This window comes from Mus caroli, chromosome 6 (genome assembly GCF_900094665.2).
Source record: "Mus caroli chromosome 6, CAROLI_EIJ_v1.1, whole genome shotgun sequence".
NCBI lineage: Eukaryota > Metazoa > Chordata > Mammalia > Rodentia > Muridae > Mus > Mus caroli.
In genome coordinates, this window is record NC_034575.1 from 13468144 (window position 1) to 13491549 (window position 23406).

The following is a 23406-nucleotide window of genomic DNA, read 5'->3' on the forward strand; positions in this document are numbered from 1 at the left end:
AAGAAAGAAGAAAGAAGAAAGAAGAAAGAAGAAAGAAGAAAGAAGAAAGAAGAAAGAAGAAGGAAGAAGGAAGAAGAAGGGAGAGAGGAGAGAGAGAGAGAGAGAGGAGAGAGGAGAGAGGAGAGAGAAGAGAGAAAGGAGAGACTCTCTCAAAAACATAAAGTGGACCTTGGAGCTGACTATGAAATAACCATATAGACCTTCAGAATGTAGACGACATTGAAGATATTGCATGCTAAGAAAGAACTCTTTTCCTGGTGGGTGCGCTGGCTGTAACCAGCCTTGGTTAGACAATTTCTATGATGAAGAACATATTTGGCTTACTAAACGACCCATTTTTAGTGAAACAGCATGTTGGAGGCTGGAGGTCGAGCTCAGGTGTTTGTCTCAGTCACTGTCCAGCTTCTTTCGTTTATTCCTCTGCAAGCATCAAAAAAGAAAGACAACACGCACTGCTGGGATTAGTTAAAACTTGCCCAACATTAACTGGTTTTAATTTGGCTGTTTATCAACTAGCCAAATGAGTGATTTGTAAAAGAGTACTAATGTTCCCTATACAAACTATAAATTATATTTTATTAGAATTGTGTGTGTGTGCATACATAAACATGCACATATGCATGTCCAGGTGGAGGCCACAGGACAATCTCAATTGATGTTCCTCAGGTACTATCTATCTTTTGAGTTGAGTCTTTAACTTGCCAAGTAATTTAGTTTGGCTGGTCATTATACCCCAGAGCATACCTGACATCTCTTCCCCAGTACTGGGATAACAACTGTACATGTTGGCTTTTTTTTTTTTGGAGGGGGGGNGGAGGCAAGGGAGGTTGGCTGCTCTTCCAGAGGTCCTGAGTTCAATTCCCAGCAATCACATGGTGGTCTCATGACCATCTATAAAGGAATCTGATGCTCTCTTCTGGCATGTAGATGTACATGCAGACAGAATACACCTATATTAAAAAATAAAACAAAACAAACAACAACAACAACAAAAAGAAACATATGCCAGATGTGTCCTGGCATATGCCTTTAGCCCCAGCATTTGGGAGGCAGATGCAGAGGCAGCAGATCTCTGAGTGAGTTCCAGGTCAGCCAAGGCTGTCTAGAAAAACAAAACAAAACAACAAACAAAAATATGGGTTAAAGGGCTTGAATTCAGACTGTTAGATTGGCAGAACATTCATTTCACTGACTCTCACCACTCTAAGAGGATTTCTGCTCTTAATGTACAAATGAAAAACCCTTTTAGGAGGAATGCTAAATGAATATTGTTGAGGGCCAATTTCTATTTCCTTTTTAGCTTATTTATTCATTCTCAACTTTCATAGCCTTTTCTTTCCTTTCCCGACTTTTTACTCCACAAGTCATGTGATTTCCATTTATACAGTTTTTTGTTTCTTTCTTTAAGCATATCATGGGTTGTTATGGACAACTTGATTTAGTTGATAACTTGATTTTGAGTTGTTAAGGTGGATAGTTGGATAGTTAAAGGAATTATTGTAACTATTAGGATGGGGAGTAGGGCAAATGCTTTTATGACCTGCAGGCAGCCAAGATCTGCTGAAACAATTTATTTTCAAATCTTTAAAGATACTCAGATGTTACATTAAAGACTAACACTGAAATATGTTAATTACCCGTTGCTATTGTGATTGCTGGTATATTTCTAGATTGTCTTTACTATAGGTATGAAAAAGAGTGAGTCTTGTGAGTAAATGCTGTGTGCATAAAACTCACTTATGGAGTAAGTTAGGCAACAACAATCATTTTAACAGTCTAGGCTGCTAAGAGGAATATGGAGGAGGAGAACAAAGGGAGCCTTTGCTTCTGTCTTTCAGTTGTAGTTACAGTTGGTTCTTTTACATTTCCAGTGCTTATTTTGCCTTTCCCTGGATTTGTTAATTGGCTTTTGTCTGGCTCTCTTCTCTCTCCCCCCCCCCATTCTCCACCCTCCTTTTCTCTTTTATCCTGTAGCATGATTTTGGTCTAGCTATACCCACTTTGCCCTAAGCTATTCATCATTCATCTATAAATTTATTCAACAAAAATATGTAGACGATCCATCTCTATGTCAATTTTTGTTCTTTGCAGTTTCTGTATTCAGTAAACAAATCAAAGGCCCTTGCCCTTAACCAGCTTATATTCTAGGAGGGAGGAGAAGATGAAAACTCATAAACATAGGTATATTTTCATAGTGCATTAGAATGACGAAAGCTATGAGAAAGCTATGTGGACAGATCTAGGCTGAAGAAGCCCAGGGACAGATAGATGATGGGCTTGTCTATGAGTTTGGGGAAGTCAATATGAAACCCATGGTTAGGTATGCATGATTTGGAAAGTGACATTTAGGCAAAGACTGATATCCACAAAGAAGTGGATATTAATCATATGACATAGGCAAAAGACCCCTGAGATAGGAGAGTACCTCCGATGTACCAATAGTAACAAAGGAGTTCTAAATGAACAGTCCAGAGTAGGTGCGGGGGAGAAAAGAGGGCCTGAGAGGCCATGGATGGGTACAGATGGTGGTAAATTCCACTTTTACCATAAGTGAATTGGGGATTTCCAAGGACTTGAATAGAGGTGTGGTATGATAAGTCAATTTTTATAGACTGCTGCTTGGTGTGGGAAGAGCAGGGAGAGCAGCCAAAAGAGTCTTATATTAATGTTGCAGAGAGATGTGAGTTCATGTTAGCCGAGGAGAGTAGAAATGACGAGTCTGTGTATTTCAAACCATATCCAAGAGAAGTTGCTAATCAACATGATGTGCAGTGTGGGAAAAACAGAAGTCAGGATGGTTATAAGGATTTGCCTTATCAGGAAAGGAATTCTATCAGCCAAGGCACAAACACTAAGTGAGGAAGGGTCAAGAGAAAGTTGAATTGTAGTTTGAATAGTTATAGTGAGAAGCAACTGCTAATTTTTACCTTAACTAGTGACATGACCTTTCATACCCTGTAGTAACTCTGGCTTTTTTGAAGTAAAGAAACCACTAAGCTGAATTCTGGAATTCAATAAGCTAATTCTGAATTTCTAGAGACCTGTAAGTGCCCATGATGAGACGCTCCCCTTGTTACTATGGTGCTGGATGATGCTACCACACTATCCCATCTTAGAGACCATGTAGCAGAGCAGCAAGTGTGTGCCAACACGTCCCCAAGCTCGTCCCTTACCTTTATCACTCGGCACAGTTTTTGTGCTGTGCTTTCGTTCTCTGTTTGCCTCCTGTAGTTAGAAGTTCCACATGTTGGTCTGCTTTTCCTTGCTGTAATCAGGACTTATCTGATGTCAAAGGACCGTGTGGCTCTGTAAATTTTGTAGAGTTCTTCTTTACTCAACAACGAAGGTTTTGTACTTTAGTATGTCTATTCCACCTGTGTTTATTGCTTTTATTATTATTATGTGGAAAGAAACAGAATAGCTCCTGACTCTTTTCACTTCCTTTCATTGTTTTGTGTCTGTCATGTGCTTCCTTTCCCTTTTATTTCCTCCAGTAAAAATGTCTTCTGTATGTCTACCATTTGGAATTCTTATTTTATCCTTTTAGTGTCCCCAACTTATTGAAATCTACATTTTCATTCTTAATTAGTTATTAAGCTTAGAAATATCTGTCATTTGTTCCCTAATGATGCATTATTTGCATGTAACCCAAACTAATTTTCATACTTATTTCAGAATTAATAATTTTTCTTTTTAGAAGCTGTAAGTGAATGGTCACTGCATAAAGAATAAAATGCAAACTCAAAGTCCTCCCACCACTCATATTCTTACAGAGCAATGCCATGTTTTTATCACTTGTGAGAAGACTAACCACAGCAGGTTGCTCTTTATGCCAGAACAGGGTCTTGTTGAGACTCTCCCCAGGACACTGCTCTATCTTAGCCTTTCATGATACCTGTCTCAAAGAGCGTGTGTGTGTGTGTGTGTGTGTGTCACCTCTCTGTCATTAGCAAACATACATCTTATCCTCCTTTTTAATTGCCTTTTTCATTTTTGAAATTATCCAATTATTTATTTGTTTCTAATGATAATATTTATTCTCCAACTCTACTACAAAATACAAGAGAGGAACTTCACCCTCTTCAATGGCTCATAATATACTCTCTGTATTTACTAAATTAATTAATATAGGATTACCTAAAAGGGAGAAGATCAGAACATTTTCTCACTAAGCTCTAAAATAAGACTTATCTGACAATTTAGAAACTAAAACAATTAGATACTGAGGCTTTTCTAGTTGTATTGCAGGCAGTTTCACAAGGAGGAGTGGGGAGGAGGAAGAGGAGGGAGAGGAGGGGGAGGAGGACTACTTACCCAGCTGGTCTGCTGTCAGCTGTTTGGCCTGGCTGCTGCCTCATACCAGTCCACCCCCTTCTTTGTCTCTAACTCCAAATTTGGGAAACTTCTGGCGACCCTCTCCTAAGGAAATCTGTGACTTTCTTGGCTACTCTGCTGTGCTCCAGTCAAGTCCCATTTTCAGTTTGCCTTGGGGAAATCTGTTTAAAATCCCTGTTCTGTCACTGTGGCAGCTTCAGCTTCCCATTCCTCTGCTGTTTTAAGGAAGGTGTAGATTTATCTCTGTGTACCATCTTATCTTTTCAGTAGATTCTCCCTCTTGGGAGCGAGAGCTGATGTGCTTGTCCATCTTCTTCCTCCATTTGGAAATCCTTTCGGTTCTTTTCCTGCTATTGTAGGAGATGCATGGAGCTTTTGAAGAACTGAGTGTGTGTGCCTGACTAACTCTGCCTCGTGTTCTCACAGGGCGTGGGTTTTCTTTCTCTGAAGTAGAGACTACTTTTGCTGTTTCTTTATCTGGAACACAGATAGGAATTATCACACTTAATTGCTTTTCTCTCTTAACTATCATTTGTTACTGTTGAAGATACATATCACAATACTTAGAGTTGTCTAAAGATTGGTTTTATTTCCTCAGAGGAAATGATGAGATGAGAGCTGTACCCAAGCTTTGCAAATACACAACTTGGGCTGAGCCCAGATCGTTTCTATTTAACTATCACAAGGCCTAGGTCCAGAAACGTCTAACCTCCATAAACCTCATCTTCTGCAAGAGCAGACCTTGAAGGCTTCAGCTTCCAGCCTTTGTCTGGTAACCTAGGCCTAGCATATTTTTAGCCTCTGAGAATTTCTGCTGAATGAGCTCACCCTTTCTAGTTCTTTCTGAACTCTGGCTGGCTGGTTTAATTTAGCTGTTGTGGCTCAAAGTCCTCTCCAAGCTGACTACTTCAATCTGACTTCTCTCAGCACCTCACTGAATTGCTCTGCTTGACCTCAAATTTACTCTGCCAATTTATTCTATTCTTCTGTCTCCTCCTTATTCTCTAGCTTCACTGTTCTCAACTCCACTGTACTGACTCCCAGCTGACTGCCTCTCTCTTTCTGCACTGTTCTTAAATAGCCTCCCTTTCCTGCTCATGAGAGTTGGGCAGATCCTATTCTGTCTTATTCTGTCATCAGTTTTTCTGCTCTTCAACTAGATGTCATTGTTCACATTAGATATGTGTGCTCAGTATGTATTTGTATTCCAGCCAGAATGACTAAAGGTATGTAGTGTTTCTGCATTCCAGCTGGATCATACAGACCTAGAAGGTCTCTGCATTTGATCGGAGTAGCCATGTTGCTGGATTAAAATTCCTCTCCACAGTTGCCCTGAGAGAACAACCCCAGATGAATTTTAGGTTCAGTTAATTTGCATTACTTAAGAAATAGAATTGAGGATGGCCTTTCACCCATTCACATATGGTAACTAACTGGAGTTACTGTTGTACTAAAAAAAAAAAAAGACATAAGGTTGGTAGCAGGCATATCAGGGAGACATGGGGTAAAGTGAGAGAAGTGTTCATTGTATACATATATGAGATGAGGGAAAGGTTTATTGTCAAGAAAGTAAGAATTAAAAAAGAACTACATGAATCAACCCCCAGCAGCATAAATAGCCCCACCCCCAACATTATATAGGTGGAGACTTCTATTACTGGCTTTTGTTCTCTCTCTGACCAATAACATAGAAGTCAAAAGAAAACTATGTTATGGTTGGCAGTAAGGATAGAGCCCAGTGGACCAAAATGGGAAGAATGAAGAGTCTTCCTTATGCCCCATTTTGTACAAATGTGGTGGTCAGAGAACAAGTTGCTAGAGTCAGTTCTCTCCTTCTACAGTATGAGTCCCAGGATTCAATTCAGGTTGTCAAAAGAACACTATGACAATAGTTTTTGACAATAAGCATGGCTACCCTCTGAACCATCTCATTGGCTTTCACGACTATTCTACAAAATAGTTGCTAAATAGATTTGATAACAACAACAAAGATTATGGTCAAAGAAATATGAGATGTTCACAGGTTCTTAGCCCAGCCACAAGGTGGATATCTAGAAGTATAACAGTTTCCTGGTAAAGCAGGAGTTCCTGACAGCTTATGTCAAGTCTGACTTGCCTACTACAGTTCTAGATGGAGATTTCAGGAAGTTAAGTGGATACACACCTCAACAGGCAAGGAGCTTGGGAGTTGTATTAAGTAGTTATGCAATGCTGGGACAATATTAGCTTAAGGAACAACTTAAGGAAGTAAAGAATTCTCTGTGGCCATGGCCCCAGAAGATTTCAGACCATCATGACAGGGAAGGCATGGGAGAGTTCATGGAGGTGTTGGTAATGATAAGATCCTGTGGTGGAAGCCCCTCACTATAGAAGACCAGGAAGCACAAAGTGGGATCCGAACAAAGGGTCAAGTTAAATACCCTTCAAAGGTCCACTCCTAGGAGTCCATGTAGAAAATTGGAAAGAGGCTTAACAAGAGAGTAATGGTATAACTGAGGTGCGGTGTTCTTTGGTCTGAGCAATTGCATATTTTAACTTTAGTCCAAACCTGACTAGACAGGCTTTGATTAGTCTATTACAAAGGACATTCACATGAACTGGAATTATGTACATTGAAGATAATTTGAGGTCAGAAGTGGACTATGCACAGAGAAATGAAAACCTTCAGTGTGTGAACATCTGTTAGCTAGTATAAAGCATACAAAAGGAAGATGTCCTTGTTAGTTCTGTATCAGCTTGATAAAGTCTAGAGGCATTTGTAAAGAGGGCAATTTTGGGTGAGAATATTCCTCTGTCAGATTGCCTGTAGGCAAGGCCGTAGTGCATTTTTTTTTGATTAGTGATTAGTGTTGGAGGGCACAGCTCACTGTGGCGATGCCACTCCTGGGCAGTCCATCCTGGGTTATATAATAAAGCTGGCTGGGTATGGAATGGGGAGCAGACCAGTAAGCTACATTCCTCAATGGCTCCTGCTTCACTTGCTGCCTCTTAGTTCTTGGCTTGGCTCCTGCCCCATTTTACCTTCATGATGGATTGTGATTCAAACATGTAAGCTGAAACAAATCCCTTATTCTCCAAGTTGCTTTGGATAAAGTTGTTTAATAACATCAATAGAAATCGTAATTATAACAAAAGGTAGCAACAGGTATTATGGCATACTTATAAGGAGCAGGTACCACCACCCAACAGCTAAGTAGAAATCTCCTTGGATGTACTGTGGAGCAATAAAACCAGCTCTACACTTGCCCTACTAAGTCAAAGTTGTGGGAGAAATTAGCTGCAGATGAGTCAATAAACCCAGACTAGTGGTTAACTCATCACGCATCAGATGTGGATGCGTGTGGGGATGTAAAAGCATGGACACAGGTCCCAGCAAGGTTAACTGGAAAGATCAGGGGAGGAAAGAGAGTTGTAGGTGAACTGATTGCAGAGCAGCGTGTAGATGACTGTCACAGCATGGAATATAGCTCTGCATACCACGTGTTGTTGTAAAAGAACCTTCCATTGTAGTTACTTTCCATACTACCTTTTGAAGTGCCTGCCAGAGTATTTGTAAACTCTGACCCAGGTAACCATGAGTTAATCTCTTGAGTCATGCTATTTACTGTTACCCATATGAATGTGGAAGACTGCCAAAAATAGTGATTGCGGTTTTTGGCATGAAAAGCTCTTTCTGACAGAAATTTTTGGTCAGTATGTTTAGCTGTTTATTGAGGCCACTCTTGGAACAGGAGACCTATACCATGCCATCACAGAAGGAAAGATACACAAGGCCCTCTTTTACTTGGGCTTGCTTCCAGGTCATTCAAAATATGCATTGAATATCCCAGGCTTATTCTTTATCTCAGGATGAGGCCACACCAGATTCTAAGCTGTTCAAGATGATACAGAAATATTCTACTCCAAGAATTACCTGGAAGTTTGAGAAAGCTGGCACTCCTTGAGACGCCAGAAAGTACAGTTTACTATCCAGTCCATCGTTGGGAGATTTCTTTTGTAGTAACAGAATGTTGGTGTTGTCAGAGCTTTGACTTTGGGAAGGAGAGTTCTTAGATATTTGTACAGTAAGTAAAAAATTCTCACTGATGGAAGAAGAGAACCTGGGTGATTCTGGTTCTATGTGAGGAGCAAGTACAAGGTGACATTCTATTCTGAAAGTATTTTTGTTAGGACTCTGTGAATACACAGCTTATACTGATTGCTGAAAATTTTAATGTTCAGACAATGTTCCTTGTCTGGAACAAACAGAGCATCATTTTTACAGGAAGCAGATAATTATGTAAGTAACCCTCTAACCCTTTGGGCTCGTGAGATAGAAAGTTTACTAGAAGACCATGGTCATGCCTGCTACTGGCGCTATATGTGGATATGCATCCCTCCAGTGAAGAATCAGTGCTTTAACCAACATCTGGGCACATCAGGCTTGATCATGTGACTTTTGAATAGGTGTGGCTCAATATTTCCCTTTTACTTAATTGTAAAAGTGACTTTTCCTTACTAATGTATGTGGAGGCTGCATTTTATAGTTTGTGTGAATGGAATACCCCCGTGCTTCTGGGGACTCTCTGAGTACTTCATCCTTCCCTCTCTCCAGTCATGCAATGTAAAGTGTCTTTTCTATTTTCTATTTATGCCTTTATTTGAAACTGAGTAAAAATGTCAAACTTGCAGCTCTAACAAAATAATATCTGCTGTATGAATATAGTACAGGCCAGATTGTCTAACCCTTCATTAGGCTAAGCTTGACTTAACCTCAGTGGGAACCTGGCTGAGGAGGCGCTATGTTAATCACCTTTGCCTTAAACTATGTAAGAGCTGTCCTACACAAGGAACAGTACATGGATGCTAAAATAATAAAATGCTTAACTAGATGCAAATTAAACTTGAAAAGTTTAAACTGTTGTTTTCATCCTGTAAGTCAGCTAAGAAATAGCATACAGACTGTGGTTCTAAATTATGTCCACAGAGCATTTCAAATCCATCGAATTAACTCTCCTTCTTTGTCCATTTGAGCTCATAAATGTTAACTTCAGAAGTGCTTCAGATTCTTCCATTGAAATAAACTTGAACTGACAATAGCCAGATGATGTAAAATTGGAACTGAAACTCTATCCATGGCCCATCCCATGTTCTTCCTCATAGGTATTAGAGGACTCATAGGAAAGCTAGTGTTTTCATTCTACAGAAACTGGAATATTTAGGCAAAGTGGGGCATATAAATTTCTTGCTGCCAGGAAAAAGCAATTAGCAGTGAGGGAAAGACAGAGGGAAAGAAATAAACAGAACTATGCTAGATAGTGAGTGAATTCAAGGATTTGTTTAGAATGACTTGGCTTATAGAAAACATGCCTCAACATTTATCATATGCTTTCATTCAAGCCTGATGTGGGAACTGTAGCCTTTTCTTAATAGACAAATTATGTCACCAACCCCTTTTTGTACTTTATTTTTAAATAAATAAATAGAGATAGAGTATATGCTGTACTGTAAAACCAATATACCAGATCTAAACAAATAGCATATCAGAAATTCAATATAGCCATGCCAATATTGTATAAGGGTGATGGCTTCATACTTGGCTGGGCTCATGTATGTGTCCTGTGAACCAGGTGCTGCTCCTCTCCTGCTGATGGAACCATGAGCTCAGCCAGAAGTTCCACTGCTTGTGAATGCAAACTCATATGTATAGCTGAAACCAGGAAGCCATGCTCTTGATTTCTGTAACATGCCTTCTCTCCAACAATTAGTCCTTTTATTTTGAAGACAATGGGCTATGGGGAATGAGTGGGGCTGTCAATGAAAGTCTGGAAAAGATATAACACTCATGACACACTCAAAAAAATGTATTAACTAGTCTTACCTAAGCCTAACCCCAACCTCACCTCTAAGAGTTAAATAGGGAAGGAACTTACCCTGTGGTATGCTTACCTCCAAAATACCTTTCAGGATGAGTTAGTAATGTATGTAGTTCGTCAGAGGAGTTCTCACAGTGAACTTATTTTCTCAAAGTAAGTGGAAAGTGAAGAATTGGAATTATAGGTTGTGTTCATGTGAGATTATCAGCATCAGGTATTGGACATAATTGTAAAAGGTTGGAGTATAGACTATATAGGATCAAATTATTTCAGGAGGAAGTATTTATTCAGATACTTTTTTTTTTTTTTTTGGCAGCATCTCACTTTGTAGACTATGCTGGCCTTTAGTTCACAAAGTACAAAGTACCTGCCTCTGCACAAGGGACTGGTGTCTGTGCCACTACACCTAACTGAGGCCCCCTCTTGACAGACTAGCAACACTTTAAGGAGCTACAGAATAAAACCCTCAATGTAAAGCAACAAATTTTCACCAGAAGTCAAATAGACAACAATAATAGATATGCTAAGGTGGGTAGGATAGAGGATCATGAGGCCTCAGCACTATACCTAAGGACTTCTGAGAGTAGGAGAAAGAGATACCCACCCACCCCTACTCCCAAGACACGCCAATTAGCTATCCAGTATCAGATGGTCGGTCAGACCTGAAAATATATATACAAGTAACATTACATGGACTGAATAAGTTGTATTTCAGAGTATATATGTATATCCATATAGGCAGACAGCAGGACCTAATGAAAACGAGAGACTATGAATTTGAAAGAGAGCAAGTAGAGCATATAGAAAGGTTTGGAGTGAGGAAAGAAATGATGTAATTATATTATAATCGCAAAAAATAGAAAAGGCTTAAAAATAATAACAAAGAAGCAATTGGAATATAAGAAAACAAAATAAATCTACTGAAAATTAGCCCTTCGGGTTTTGAGAAGTTTTATGTAAAAAAATATTGAACATCTTGAAGAAATTTCTAGTACAGAAACATACAGAGTAATATTTAAAAACATGTCCACACTACTTGGGATTGTGTGGGTTTTTCAGTTTATTTCAGTGACACTGTATCTTAGAGCACATTTTTCCATTGTACGCTTCCTTTACCCAAAACGGCCTGACTTTTGTTTCCACATAGACACAAGAGCGCAGCTCATTCCTTCTCCCCATCGAACAGGGTTTAGCCCTGTGACTAAGCATCCCCGAGTCTGTCCAGTCCTGTATTTCAGCAGGATCTCCTGCTCCTGTAGTGCACACTTGAACTGCTGACTCCTCCGTGATGGGGTGAATGGTCTTTGGGGAACTGAGCTGGAAAGGGAAGTGATGGGTTGTAGAGAAAGCCTTTTCCATTTTCCTTACGGCAGTCTGCTAAATCAGCTGTGGGTAAGAGATGTTGGAAGTTTAAAGTATGATATCACTGAGAAATGCTTTTTAGAAAAACCTTTTGGGTTTTACATTTTCTTCTTATTAACCAGGGTTTGGCAAATGAAAGCCTGTGGTCCACATCCAGTCTGTTACCTGCTTCTGTAAAGAGACTTTTATGAGAGCACAGGATTTCTTATTCATTTACATATTGCCCACAGCTGTTTTCAGGTTGTTAAGTACTGAGTGGTTGCCATAGAGACCGTATGTCTTGAAACACCTCCAATGGCAGCTCCCTGGCCCTTATGGAAGTGTTGGCTTCTCCTGCTGTTAGAGTATTACCTATTATCACATCTAATCCTTTTGTTCTTTCAAAATTATCTGTTATCAAACCACATAAATAAAATGACTGCAGAGCAGAGGGTGACATGTGTAGTAGAGAATAGAGTGTGAGGGGTTAGTGATGGTCTCTACGTGTATGGTAGGGAACAAAGATGCCATGTGATGTCTTCAGGTGACAGAAGAAACCCAAAGCTCAGGTGGTTAACAATCGATGTAAAATAAAGCAGGTAGTAGGTAGCAGGGGCTGGATTTCAACTCAGGAACAACTCCAAAATAAAGTTCTTTCCCCTCTATAAGTGGCTATTTCCTTAAATCCATGTAAATACAGTGCAAGAAGAAATATAAGCATCGTGTCAGAAGCAAAGTGGTTCACTTCTCCAGACTTGGCTGTCCTAAAACTGGAGATGTGATGTGTTGAAATTTGGACTTGAGTCTGATGACTGGGTTTGAATCATAGTCCCGGCATTAACCTTGGCTGAGTCATTGAGTTTCCAGCCTTCATTGTACTGCAGTGAGGTGGTGGTGGGAGGGAGCTACTCTGAAAAGTGAGGAGGGTGTCTAGAGGCTCTCTATGGGCTCCTCTGGCTCTCGTGCTCTCTGGAGCTGTGGCTTTAGGAGGTGGCGTTTGATCTGGGCTTTGGAGTGTGGGGTGATTTTGACAGGCTGCCTCATAAGTGAGGGGGAAAGGTATTCCAGGTGGTGAAACAGTCTGAGCCAAAACACAGGCACTAGCAACTGTAGGAGGAATCCCAGAAATGGTGTACACTGGGTCTGTCTGACAAGGCTGGGGCTTAACCTTGCAGCAAACCAGAAAGCCAAATGGGATCTGGCACTGAACTGAGAAAAGACCTCAAGCTAGGCTTAGGATCTGGGAATTCCTTCTTGCAGTTGTACAATCCTTACAGAGGTCCTGTGGTGACTAGTCCTATGACTGGCCTCTTCTCCTAAAATCAGCCCCAAGGATAGAGTCCATGCATCAGCTCTTACATATCTGAGCAGCTGTTAGTGTAAGAAAAAAATTCAGTATATTGAGTCAAAACTTCCAGGGGCTACTTTTGGCTCTCCTGGCATGTAGGTAATGAGAGACTGTAAACAGTCGAAGAATATATTTAGGAAAGTCCTGACCCAGACCTGGGACATCACGACNTAGTATGTCTCTGCACAAAGGAACTGCATTTTAAAAAGTTTAAGTATGGTGTATCTACTCTGACGCAGTCNCTGATTGAGAACACAGGAACAGGATGGTCTCACTGCTCACAGGGAAGCTGGGACAAGGACTCTGGCCAGTCGAGCTGGAGGATGAGAGGTAAGGGGTCCTGGAGCTTTAGGAGTTGGTCAGATTGGCTAGGGACAGGGGGAAAATGCTCAAGGAAGGGGGCCAGGAGACAAAAGATGAGTGTCTTGAAAGGAACGGAAAGCCTTCTTTGATGGGAACATGCCTGTGTGAACCAGAATTTAATAAGAACCCAGCACTCCTTTCTTATACTTATTGTTAATTCATCAGTGTGGGTATATATGTATCTATACGGAGTCAGGGACTACTTTGTAGAGTCAGTTCTTTCTTTCTACTGTCATGTGCGTTCCTGAGCCAGAGAGCCCAGGTTGTCAAGCTTGTGTTTCAAGTCCTTTCTTTTCTCATTCAGCCATCTTGCTGGCTGTGATTAGCCAGTATTACTGAAAGTGATCGATTCTCCTCTTAACTCTCTCAAGTATATATGTGCCCCTTTAAAAAGATTAGAATCCATAAAAATATGGAGCAAGAGATAAAAACCACCTTTAAGCTCAGCAGTCAGAAATAACTTCAATACATGTCTGTGTTTCTAGACAAGGGCACATAAGAAAAGCATGATTTTATTGCACAATATAGTTTTCTCAGCTTTTATCTGATGTAACAGTATATGCTAGCGTTTCCCAGATCATGCTGGTAAAAGTTCTTTGAGAACTTAAAATTTTCCATTAAAATATAATTATATCACTTCTTCCCTTCCCTTTCCTTCCTTTAACCCCACCCATGTCCCCTCCACCTTCTCTCAAATTTATGGCCTAATTTTCTCTGATTATTAGTGTTACACACCCACACACACACACACACACACACACACACACGATGCATATATATATATATATATATATATATATATATATATATATACATGCATATGATGTATATGTATACAGCCCACTAAGTTCATTTAGTATTGTTATGTGCCTATGATTTCAGCCACTTGATATTGGATAACTCAGGAAGTGGCTCATCCCTAGGAAAGACCAGTTCTCCTTCTTAGCAGTCATTAGTTACCTGTAGTTTTTGTCTAAGAGTGGGGCCCAGTGGGCTGTCCTTACCTTTTAGCATATCTATTGGCATTGTCTGTGTCCAGGCCTTGTTTAGGCAGCCATATTGTTGTATCATTGGTGTAGCTTCCAAAGCTGTTATTTTTAGGAGACACAATCACAGGCAACTGTAGCCTGCCCCAGCCTGAAGCAGGCTGGTGCAGACCTTGTCACCACTGAAGTGGGGCCACCTGTGGTGCAGCTTTCCGACTTGGCTGGTTTCTTTTGAAGTGTCAACTGCCCTACTCTTCTCTGAGATCCTGCTGCCTGCTAAGACAGCTTTCTAGTCTCTCTTTCAACCTCAGCCTGTCTTCCAGAAGTAACCGGTTCATGTAGGCAGCAGGCGGCTTACAACTACAGGCAACTCCCTGGGACCCTCTTATATGATGTTCTCTGAGCCTTGGGTGCAGGATTTGTGTTGTAGATGTATCAACTGGGACTAGGCTCCTGAAGAACATTTGAGCTCTCCATTAGGACAAGTTGTGCTTTTCTGTGGTAGTCTCTGTTTGTTGCACAAAGAAGCTTTTGTGATGAAGGGTGAAAGCTGTAGGTATTATGTAAGTTTTAGAATGCAATTAGGAGGTATGCTGGTGTAGAAAAGTGGTGGTAATAAGTTCTCTACTCAGCTGTGAAATTTGAAAATAAAGGGATGGATCAAGAACATATTATATTGAGAGAGGTAACCCAGACCCACAATGACAAACACGGTTCAGAGTTCCAGATATTCAGATGTGAGTATATAAAAGATACTAACCACAGAAATCAGGAAAGCAGACAGGAACCATATGAATGGGAGGCTAGAGACAGGAATAAGAGGATACAGGTAGTACATGAGGGGAAATGGGAAAAATGGGAGGGGAATATGGGGAGGAAGGAGAGATGTCAATATAAAAGGAGGAGGGACAAATAATATTAAGGATGTTTGATGAAACCTCAGGAATCCCATTACTTCATGCTTACCTAAAGTGATCTGTAATGCATATGTGTATACCATATAAATGTGATTCTTTAAGTGAAGTTATGTCACTTGAGGAAACAATGCTCTCCACAAGAGCCTTAGACCATGTAACAAAACCCCGTGGCTCAAGAAACCTCCTTTTGAGTTGTTGTTCATAGTAGTCTAAGTGACCCCCAAAACAATATTGGCTATTGGTGTTGCCCTTTGGCTGTCTCTCAGAGATTAAAGATAAATGTGCTTCTATTGCTGAAGACATTGTACACTTCAGACAGCACTTAGAAGATCTGAGCTGGATATAAGCTAAAAGCTTTGTCTAGCATGCATAATACCAGAAGGTATCATGAAACCTGCCAAGGGAGAAGCAGTCAGTAGCATCACCCAGCTGTGATGTCTATGAACCACAACAATGACCACCATGCCAAGGTAGCTCTAAAGGTGCGGGAGGATCACTCTTACCTTGGCAGTAATCAACAGCTGTCTAATTGTACCTAAGGCCCAACACAACAGGAGGGAGGTTATACCTGGTACAAGAAACGTAGCCAACTCCTGGGTCATGAATCTTAGAGGAGAGATTTTAAAACTATTTTTATTAATTCTCTGGGAATTTCATTAAATGTACTTAGATGATAGTTGCTCCCTGTTCTTCCCCTTAACTTATCTGAGGTCCAGTCCCTCCTCTCATCCCCCTCACTCCCACAATTTGTGCTGCCCATATACTCCTAGACGTTGGGCCGTGGACTCAGTGTGGATGATCTGCCACAGGATATTCCCTTGAAGAAAACTGACTCTCCCCTTTCCCTAGAAGCCATTAAACCATCCATAACCATTAGGGGTAGGAGCTCATGAACCTTCTCACTCCAGGCAAAAATGTTGACTGGCTTGATCTTGTGCGGGCTGCACAACTTCTGTGAGTTCACAGGTGCAGCAGCAGACTTGTTATGTCCAGAGGACACAGTTTCATTCCAGCCCTCATCTATCCCTAACACCTACTGTTTCCCACCTGTTCTTCCAGTGTGTGTGCGCGTGTGTGTATGTGTGTGTGATATATAGATGTCCCATTTGTGACTGAGCATTCCTTTGAGACTTATCTCTGAACTTTGACCAGATCTACATTTCTAAATTAAACTGCCATCATCATACAAAGAAACTGCTCTGATGAGGGCTGAGAGCTGTAGGTGTAGAAACACAAAATACAAATTTAGACAAAGTTTGATAGTGTTTCTCTTTGGCAGAATGATGATAATAGGTTGTCCCCTGGGATCTGTAAGCTTCCCAACCAGGAGCTCTTGGCTATACTTACAGTACATGCATGCGTCTCCTCCTGTGGGGCACCTCTTAAATCTAATGGGGAAAAGGGGGGGAAGTTACACTCAGACATTCATACCACTATTATACCCATGGGCGAATCTTGTCAAATTGTTTTTTTATTGTAGTTTACAGGCTACACAGCTGGTAAGGTGATCAATGACTTTTCCCTTCTTCCCCCAGAAGCCTAGCTAGCACCTTCCAGTACTATGAAAGTGAGTCAGCACAGAGAACATTTCTAGGTCAGAATCAATTTGATCTTTCCATGTCCTGTGACCATAGTGTATGCTGTTTTTACCAATAGAGATTTACCTGCAAGGAGAATTTAACTTCTAATAACTACACATGACAGAAAAGAAGACAGTGATATTTACTATATGTAAATGTTTTATAGTGGGTCACGTTTAAGGTGCCTGCATTTTTCTTTACTGTAACATATAATGTGATAAACAGCTTCTTTGTAAATTTGTATTTGCATCTGACTGATTTTTTGAAGATACAGATAATCATGTCAGTGGTTGGGTGTAATCATCTAGACATATGGGGTCATGAAGGATAACCTTAATGTATGTTTTTTAAAAAGTTACACCAGGCTTGTAGAGGTTGAGTGAGAAAGAGGTAATACTAAGGTAAAAATCATGATGCTTATAATGGCATACTTTAGCTCAAAGTATGAGTATGAGGAGAATTCAGACCTCAAGCTCAAAGGAGAGCAACTGCTTATTCTTCAGTCTCACACTCTCCCTCTGAGCTATTTCAGCAAAGGAAATTGTACCTACTCTTAATGTATTTGTTTTCTTAACAGCTTTGTGAGAACTCGAATGCCATCTCTACATTTTACATATTAAAGGCTTCTGGAAACTGTAAGGTGTCAGTAGTGGTAGGGACAAGACATTAATGAGAGACTGATAGCACAGGAGATACCAAGAATGAGGAATAGATTTGATAAGATGGTCTAGGAAAGGGAAACTTTCAGTTGAATATTATGTGTGTTACTTTATGAACACAAGGTAAAGCTGTCAGGAAGGCAGTTTTTAAATTGATCTTGCCTCTTAGGTGAGAAGGCCAAGCAGGCGTTTGCATGTGAGAGCTCTTCACATGGAGATGATGACACTGAGACCTTAGACACTCAAGTAATTTTGAAAGTTCAGGTGTACATTTGTCTCCTTGGGTTTTATTGAGAGTCCATATTCAGACTTTAGCTACTAATGTTTGGGATTGCATTTTAAATTACATTGCATAATACGATGTGTATCCTTGAAATTTGATTATTACTTGAAAAATAGGTCAAAAGTGATAAATGTTTAAATGTTACAGTTCTGCAGATGTCTTTATTGTGTTGCCAGCTGCTTCATGACAGAGAACTTAAGTTCTAACAAGCTGTAATTAGAAAAAAGTGAAAAGAAAATCAAAGGATGATGTCAGCCAGAACCAAAGTGAACCAGAACAAGAAATACTTTTATTAGTTACAGAACATCCATAGTGTGTGGGTTGTCTCATTGGCTTCCTTTAAGAGCAATGAAAATATTGCAGGCCTTTTTCTGGGAGTTCAGACTGTGGGTCTTTTGGACCAAAATGGTTTTGATAGGTGTTTTTAGTAGTAAAATGATGTTCTTTGGGTTTGAAAATAAAAAAACTAAACTAAACTAAAAAATGTCCTAAATGAGTCATAGCTTTAAAAAAAAACAAAAACAATATTGAAAATATTCTTAACAAAAGAAGTAGACGGTCAATACCATGCATCTATTTAGTGGTAAATTAGCCTACTATCTTTGGGTTACTGTGATGAAACACAATGGCCAAAAGCAGGTTGGAAAAAAAAAAAGAATTTGACTTATACTTCCTCATCGTGGTTCATCACTGAAGGAAGTCAGGACAAGAACTCAGGCAGGGCTGGAACTTGTAAGGAAGGGCTGATACAGGGACTACTGATTACAGGCTTGTTCCCCATGGCTGTTCAGTCTGCTTTCTTATAGAATCCATGATTACCTGTTCACTGATGTCCCCACCCATAATAGGCTGGGCCCTCCTATATCAGTCACTAAGAAAATAACCTATAGGCTTGTCTAAAAGCTAGATCTTACTGAAGTATTTCTCAATTGAGACTCTCTCCTGTCCAAAGACTCTGGCTTGTGTCAAGTTGTCATAAAACTAGCTAGCTAGCACACCTATACTTTATTATTATTTATCTCAGCATAGTTTTTAACCATGATTATTGACATAAAACGATTCGTAAACTTTTAGAGGTTATCGTATTATTATTGAAAGAAGTTGTCCATGTAGAAGATTAACTAGATCAGTGGTTCTCAACCTTCCTAATGCTGCAACCCTTTAATATGGTTTCTTGTGTTGTGGTGACAGCCAATCATAAAAATATTTTTGTTGCTACTTCATAACTATAATTTTGCTACTGTTATGAATCATAATGTAAATGTCTAATGTGCAGGATATCTGACATGTGACCCCTGTGAAAGGGTCATTTGACTCTCAAAGGGGATCACAACCTACAGGTTGAGAACCACTGAGCTAGAGCATCACAAATACATGAGTTTGCTTTATAAAGAACCTGGTCCTCTCCTTCAAGATGCAATTTAACCCTTCTGTAAGGGAAGATGTACTAGGAAATTCTGGACTGTCCTTTCTCCTTACTTCTCATTCAAGTTGAACACTATCATGCTTTAATCCCTTTGGGCCTGTCTTTCTCTGTATCTAATTGGAAGGCATTGTTTGTTCCATTAATCTATACCTGTTATAGTCACATCTCTTGCTCCTTGCCCTTTTACAGAACTTCATCCAGTTTTCCAGGTTCAACCTAATCATGGACTACCTTGCTAATGTGCCCAGCTGATGTCCACTGTTCTCTGAAATGCATTACCCTCGGCAGCTGTGGCCACTATGCATTTAGAGTCTCCAGTTTGTTAAGCCTTCAAGATGGCCTTACTCCAAGCAGATTTTCTTCCTTGATATTTTACACATTTGTCTGTCTTTAAACTTCTTGTGACACTTCTTTTCCCCAGTCCAGCAGACGACCTTGACTCATGTTTTTCTAAGGTTAATCCCCTCAACCCCCTGACACAATCTCTTTCACATTTTCTCTCAGCCATACTACTTTCTAGCTAGCTGCTTTCCCAGTTTCCAGTTTTGTCCAGGCAGCTTGAAACAATAGTCCCCATGCCTCTCCTTTTACTCTATGCCTTCCATCCAAATTGCTCTGTCCAAGCTACTAGTAGCTATTAAAGTCTGTGGGCTACAGTTCCGTCCTCACCAGATTTAGTCTCTTTATGGTACTTTGTAGTTACCAAACATCTTCTATTGTTCTGAGGACCTCTCTTTTGGGTTTCTTTCTACTTTAAATTTGTACAAATTCGGACTCATCATTTTTCTATAAGAACATGGGGAGAAAGCTTTTAATGATTTAAATATAATTTTTATTTACAATCTAATAATATTTTTATTATTTTTAAAGGATTATAATGTGTGTGTTCATGTATGTGTGTTTGTATGTGTAGGTTCACATGTGTATGTAAATGCATGTGCACATGTGTGCTTATGCATGTGGATGCCAGAGGTCAGATCTGTGTGTTGTCAGGTATACTTTGCCTTATTTTGTTTTCATCAAAACCTTTTTCAGAGATTAAACGTATTTTGATTGATTTTTTTTTTTAGAATTTTATACAACTGTTTTTATCATAGTCACTCATTCCCAGCTGCCCCCAGACCTACCCCTCTTCCTTACCTAACCAACTTTGTGTCTTCTTTGTTTTTCAGTCCTCTCAAGTTCTGTTTGTGCTGCCAATATCCTCTTGGGTGTGGGACCATCCTCAGAAATGTGGTCAGCTTTCCAGGAGCTGCTTCCCTAAGGGAAAGTGGCTCTCTCCCCTGGAAGCTAGGAATGGCCATTAGCATCTCCTAGAGTGGGGGGAGGTCATGCCACCTCCTGCCTCCAGCCTGGGGTTTTGTCTTCTTAGCCTAGCACCTTGTTCTGCAGACAAAACAAGGCAGCTGCATCTCTCCTTGGAACCTGAGGCCTGCTGGCTGGGCTAGGCTGACTAGCAGGAAGCTCCAGGGTAGGTTTGTCTCTGCCTCCTCAGTCTGGGAGCCACAGAAGCAAGCTGTTGCACCCACATTTCTTTTTGCTATGGGTGCTGGGAATTAAACTGAGGTTCTCACCCTTATGTGATGAGCACTTAACCAACTCAGCCTTCTTTTGGTCTCTATATATTTATATTATATATATGGGACAATTTTATATCAGTTATACTGTAAGAATAAATATTTCTTGTGTGTATGTATGTATGTGTGTGTGTGTGTGTATGTGTGTGTGTGTATGTGTGTGTACATGCATATTTGTGTGCATACATGTGTAGAGGACAGACATCAGTTTGTTTTCTTCCCTTCCTTCCTTCCTTCCTTCCTTCCTTCCTTCCTTCCTCCCTTCCTTTCCTTCCCTTTTTCTTTTGTTTTAAGATAGGGTTTCTCACTGAATGTCAAGCTTACTGATTCAGCTAAAGTAGCTTCCAGCAAGCCCTAGGGATCCTCCTGTCATGACCTCTCCAGCACAGCATGGAGATTACAAGGCATGCTCTGCAGAGTTTTGTTTGTTTGTTTTTGTTTTTAATATGAGCTCAGGAGGTTGAACTCGAGTCCTTTAAATTATGTGTCAAGCACTTTACTGACAGCCATTTCCCCAGCCTCAAGAACTATTTCTTAAGATACTTGACTATTGGAATTATTTACTACACATATATGCTTTATTTCTTAAGTATAAATGTGAAACTATAAAGCATGTACATTAATTATTCCCCTGATCTCTTCTTTCCTAGTTAATGAAGGAGTTCCCCCTCCTAAGCATGTTCAATATCCATGAGAACCTTNTAGAAGCTCTTCTGGAACTCCAAGCTTATGCTGATGTTCAGGCAGTCTTAGCAAAGTATGATGGTAAGTCCTTGGGTATTTGTATGCATTTGAGAACTCCATTCTCCTTGACATAATTCAGCAATTAGATAGGAAAGACGATTTCAAGTAGGGCTTTGCTATAAGAATTGTCACCCATAGTGTTCCAATGGTTACTCTCCAGCATCTTCAGTGTAGTGCTTACCCAGGCAGAAGCATTACAGAGCTTGTGCTCCCCTCTTACCTGAGCTTGGCATATCCTGCTCAGACTCGCCCAGCAGCTGTGTTTCCCCTCCTGATCAAGAGACACCCCATGTTGGATTGAGCAGCACCAAGTATTCCCATGATACCTTGCAAGTTCACTGTGGTCACCTTGTTGATGTTTTAGATCAATACAGAACAACCAATTGCCTTGGCACCAGTGGCAGTGTAGCAAATGTTTGGAGAACAAGTTCTGTTCTCTATCCTGGGTGTCTTCCTTACTAAGAGCCTCCCCATTTGTTTCTGTGGTGTCTGTGAAGGCCCTTTACCAGTGTGCTCATTCCGCAGAAGCATTTGCTGTTTTCTGCTTCACCTGTTACCAATAAGTCAGGTACATAAACTGGGACAACATAGGGAATTTAAAACTATTCTGTTTACAGTGGTATCTATGCATTTAATATTTGATTAACAGTACAAAAGTTATATGCATAATTTCTTGCTAGGCTTAGACTCTATAAACTCCACAGTTTTCTGAATTATTTCAATAATTGTCTTCATAGAATGTGCTTGTTTATAGATTTGATATTGTGACATAGTTACTTAGTATAACATATTATGATATGTAGTATCATAACAATCCTTTTGCATTGTAAAATATTATTTCTTTAGTAAGCCTCATTAGTCCATTTAAGTGTTATTCAGGTCACAGATTTTTCTAGGATTCTTCAAAGATAGAGAACAAACTATATCATTTGGATTTTATTTTTGACATAAATCCTCCCTAAGGGATGGTGTTGTTATCCTCTGCTATTAAGGAAGCTGAGCTATTGTGCGCCTGTTTTTGTTTGTTTTTCTCAAAGTCTTGTTCAGATTGATGGAAACTAAAAGCCTTTAGCCAGGGATGGCATCAGTTTGCCTATATAGATATGCACACCCTGTGTAACAAGATATACACGTATGGAGCTGATTTTAAAGTATTTGTGGAATACTTTAAAGTAAACAAACTGAAGCATGTTTGGCCTTCACATCAACTCATTTTTATTCTCTGTTTATTCTCTAAAATCTCACTGTTCAGTTGAAGCTTGGAGATGTAAGCTATACATCATTGTGGACACAATGTTCATATATTGAGTGTCTTTTAGTACCAAACTAGGTAGTCTCATGCCATGGCTCTACCTGGTAATGCATTTTGCCCAGTGCAAGGTTCTTGTTCTTGTCGTCAATGCTGGTCTTTCCTTAGCACACTAAGCCTTAAGAAGTAAGGCTTTAACTAAAAAGCCTTTGAGATCACAGGTCTCCAGACTTCTTTCATGAGGACCTCAGTTCATTACAGAAATCATCAGCTTTGTGTTATAAAACTGATTGCCAAGTAAAGAAATGAACTCACTTGGACTTATTCATTGTCTCAATGTATCCCATTGCACAGCCTCCATTCCTCAACAATCAAAAACTGATTTATTAAATTCTGATAACATATGTTCACATTACTTGTTACAACAGCCTGTCCCACCCTCCACTAAAACTTGGCTTGCACTTTGAAAAATTCCTTTATTTCAAATGGACATGCTCACCCTATCAAGGCCTATGTTGAGCTTTGTTTATGTTGTGTACCTGGCAACAGAAATGATGTTCTTGTTCATTATTCATGGAAAAAGAGTCTCACTGGTGGCAGGACACATAGTGTTGCTGAACTGCCTCATTAGAGGCTTTGAGTTCAGCAGTTGTCAATAGAGTGAAGCTGACCTAACACCCACTGAACTCTGCGGGGAGTTTTGGTGCTGACTTGGCTCATGCTTGTATCACTTACAGTAGAAA

At 40.0% G+C, this 23406-nt stretch overlaps 1 protein-coding gene across 5 annotated transcripts in view; it reads left to right on the forward strand.

The window, feature by feature from the left end:
* St7 (suppression of tumorigenicity 7) overlaps positions 1-23406 on the forward strand; it is a 239930-nt gene that overhangs the window by 162825 nt on the left and 53699 nt on the right. For all 5 annotated transcript variants that reach the window (XR_003836915.1, XM_029478333.1, XM_021164295.2 and 2 more), the window contains one exon: positions 21321-21435. Coding sequence is in view for 4 of the 5 variants with exons in the window: in XM_029478333.1 (XP_029334193.1) it covers positions 21321-21435 (115 nt within the window). In the remaining variant the exon portion in view is untranslated. The remainder of the gene's footprint in view (positions 1-21320; positions 21436-23406) is intronic.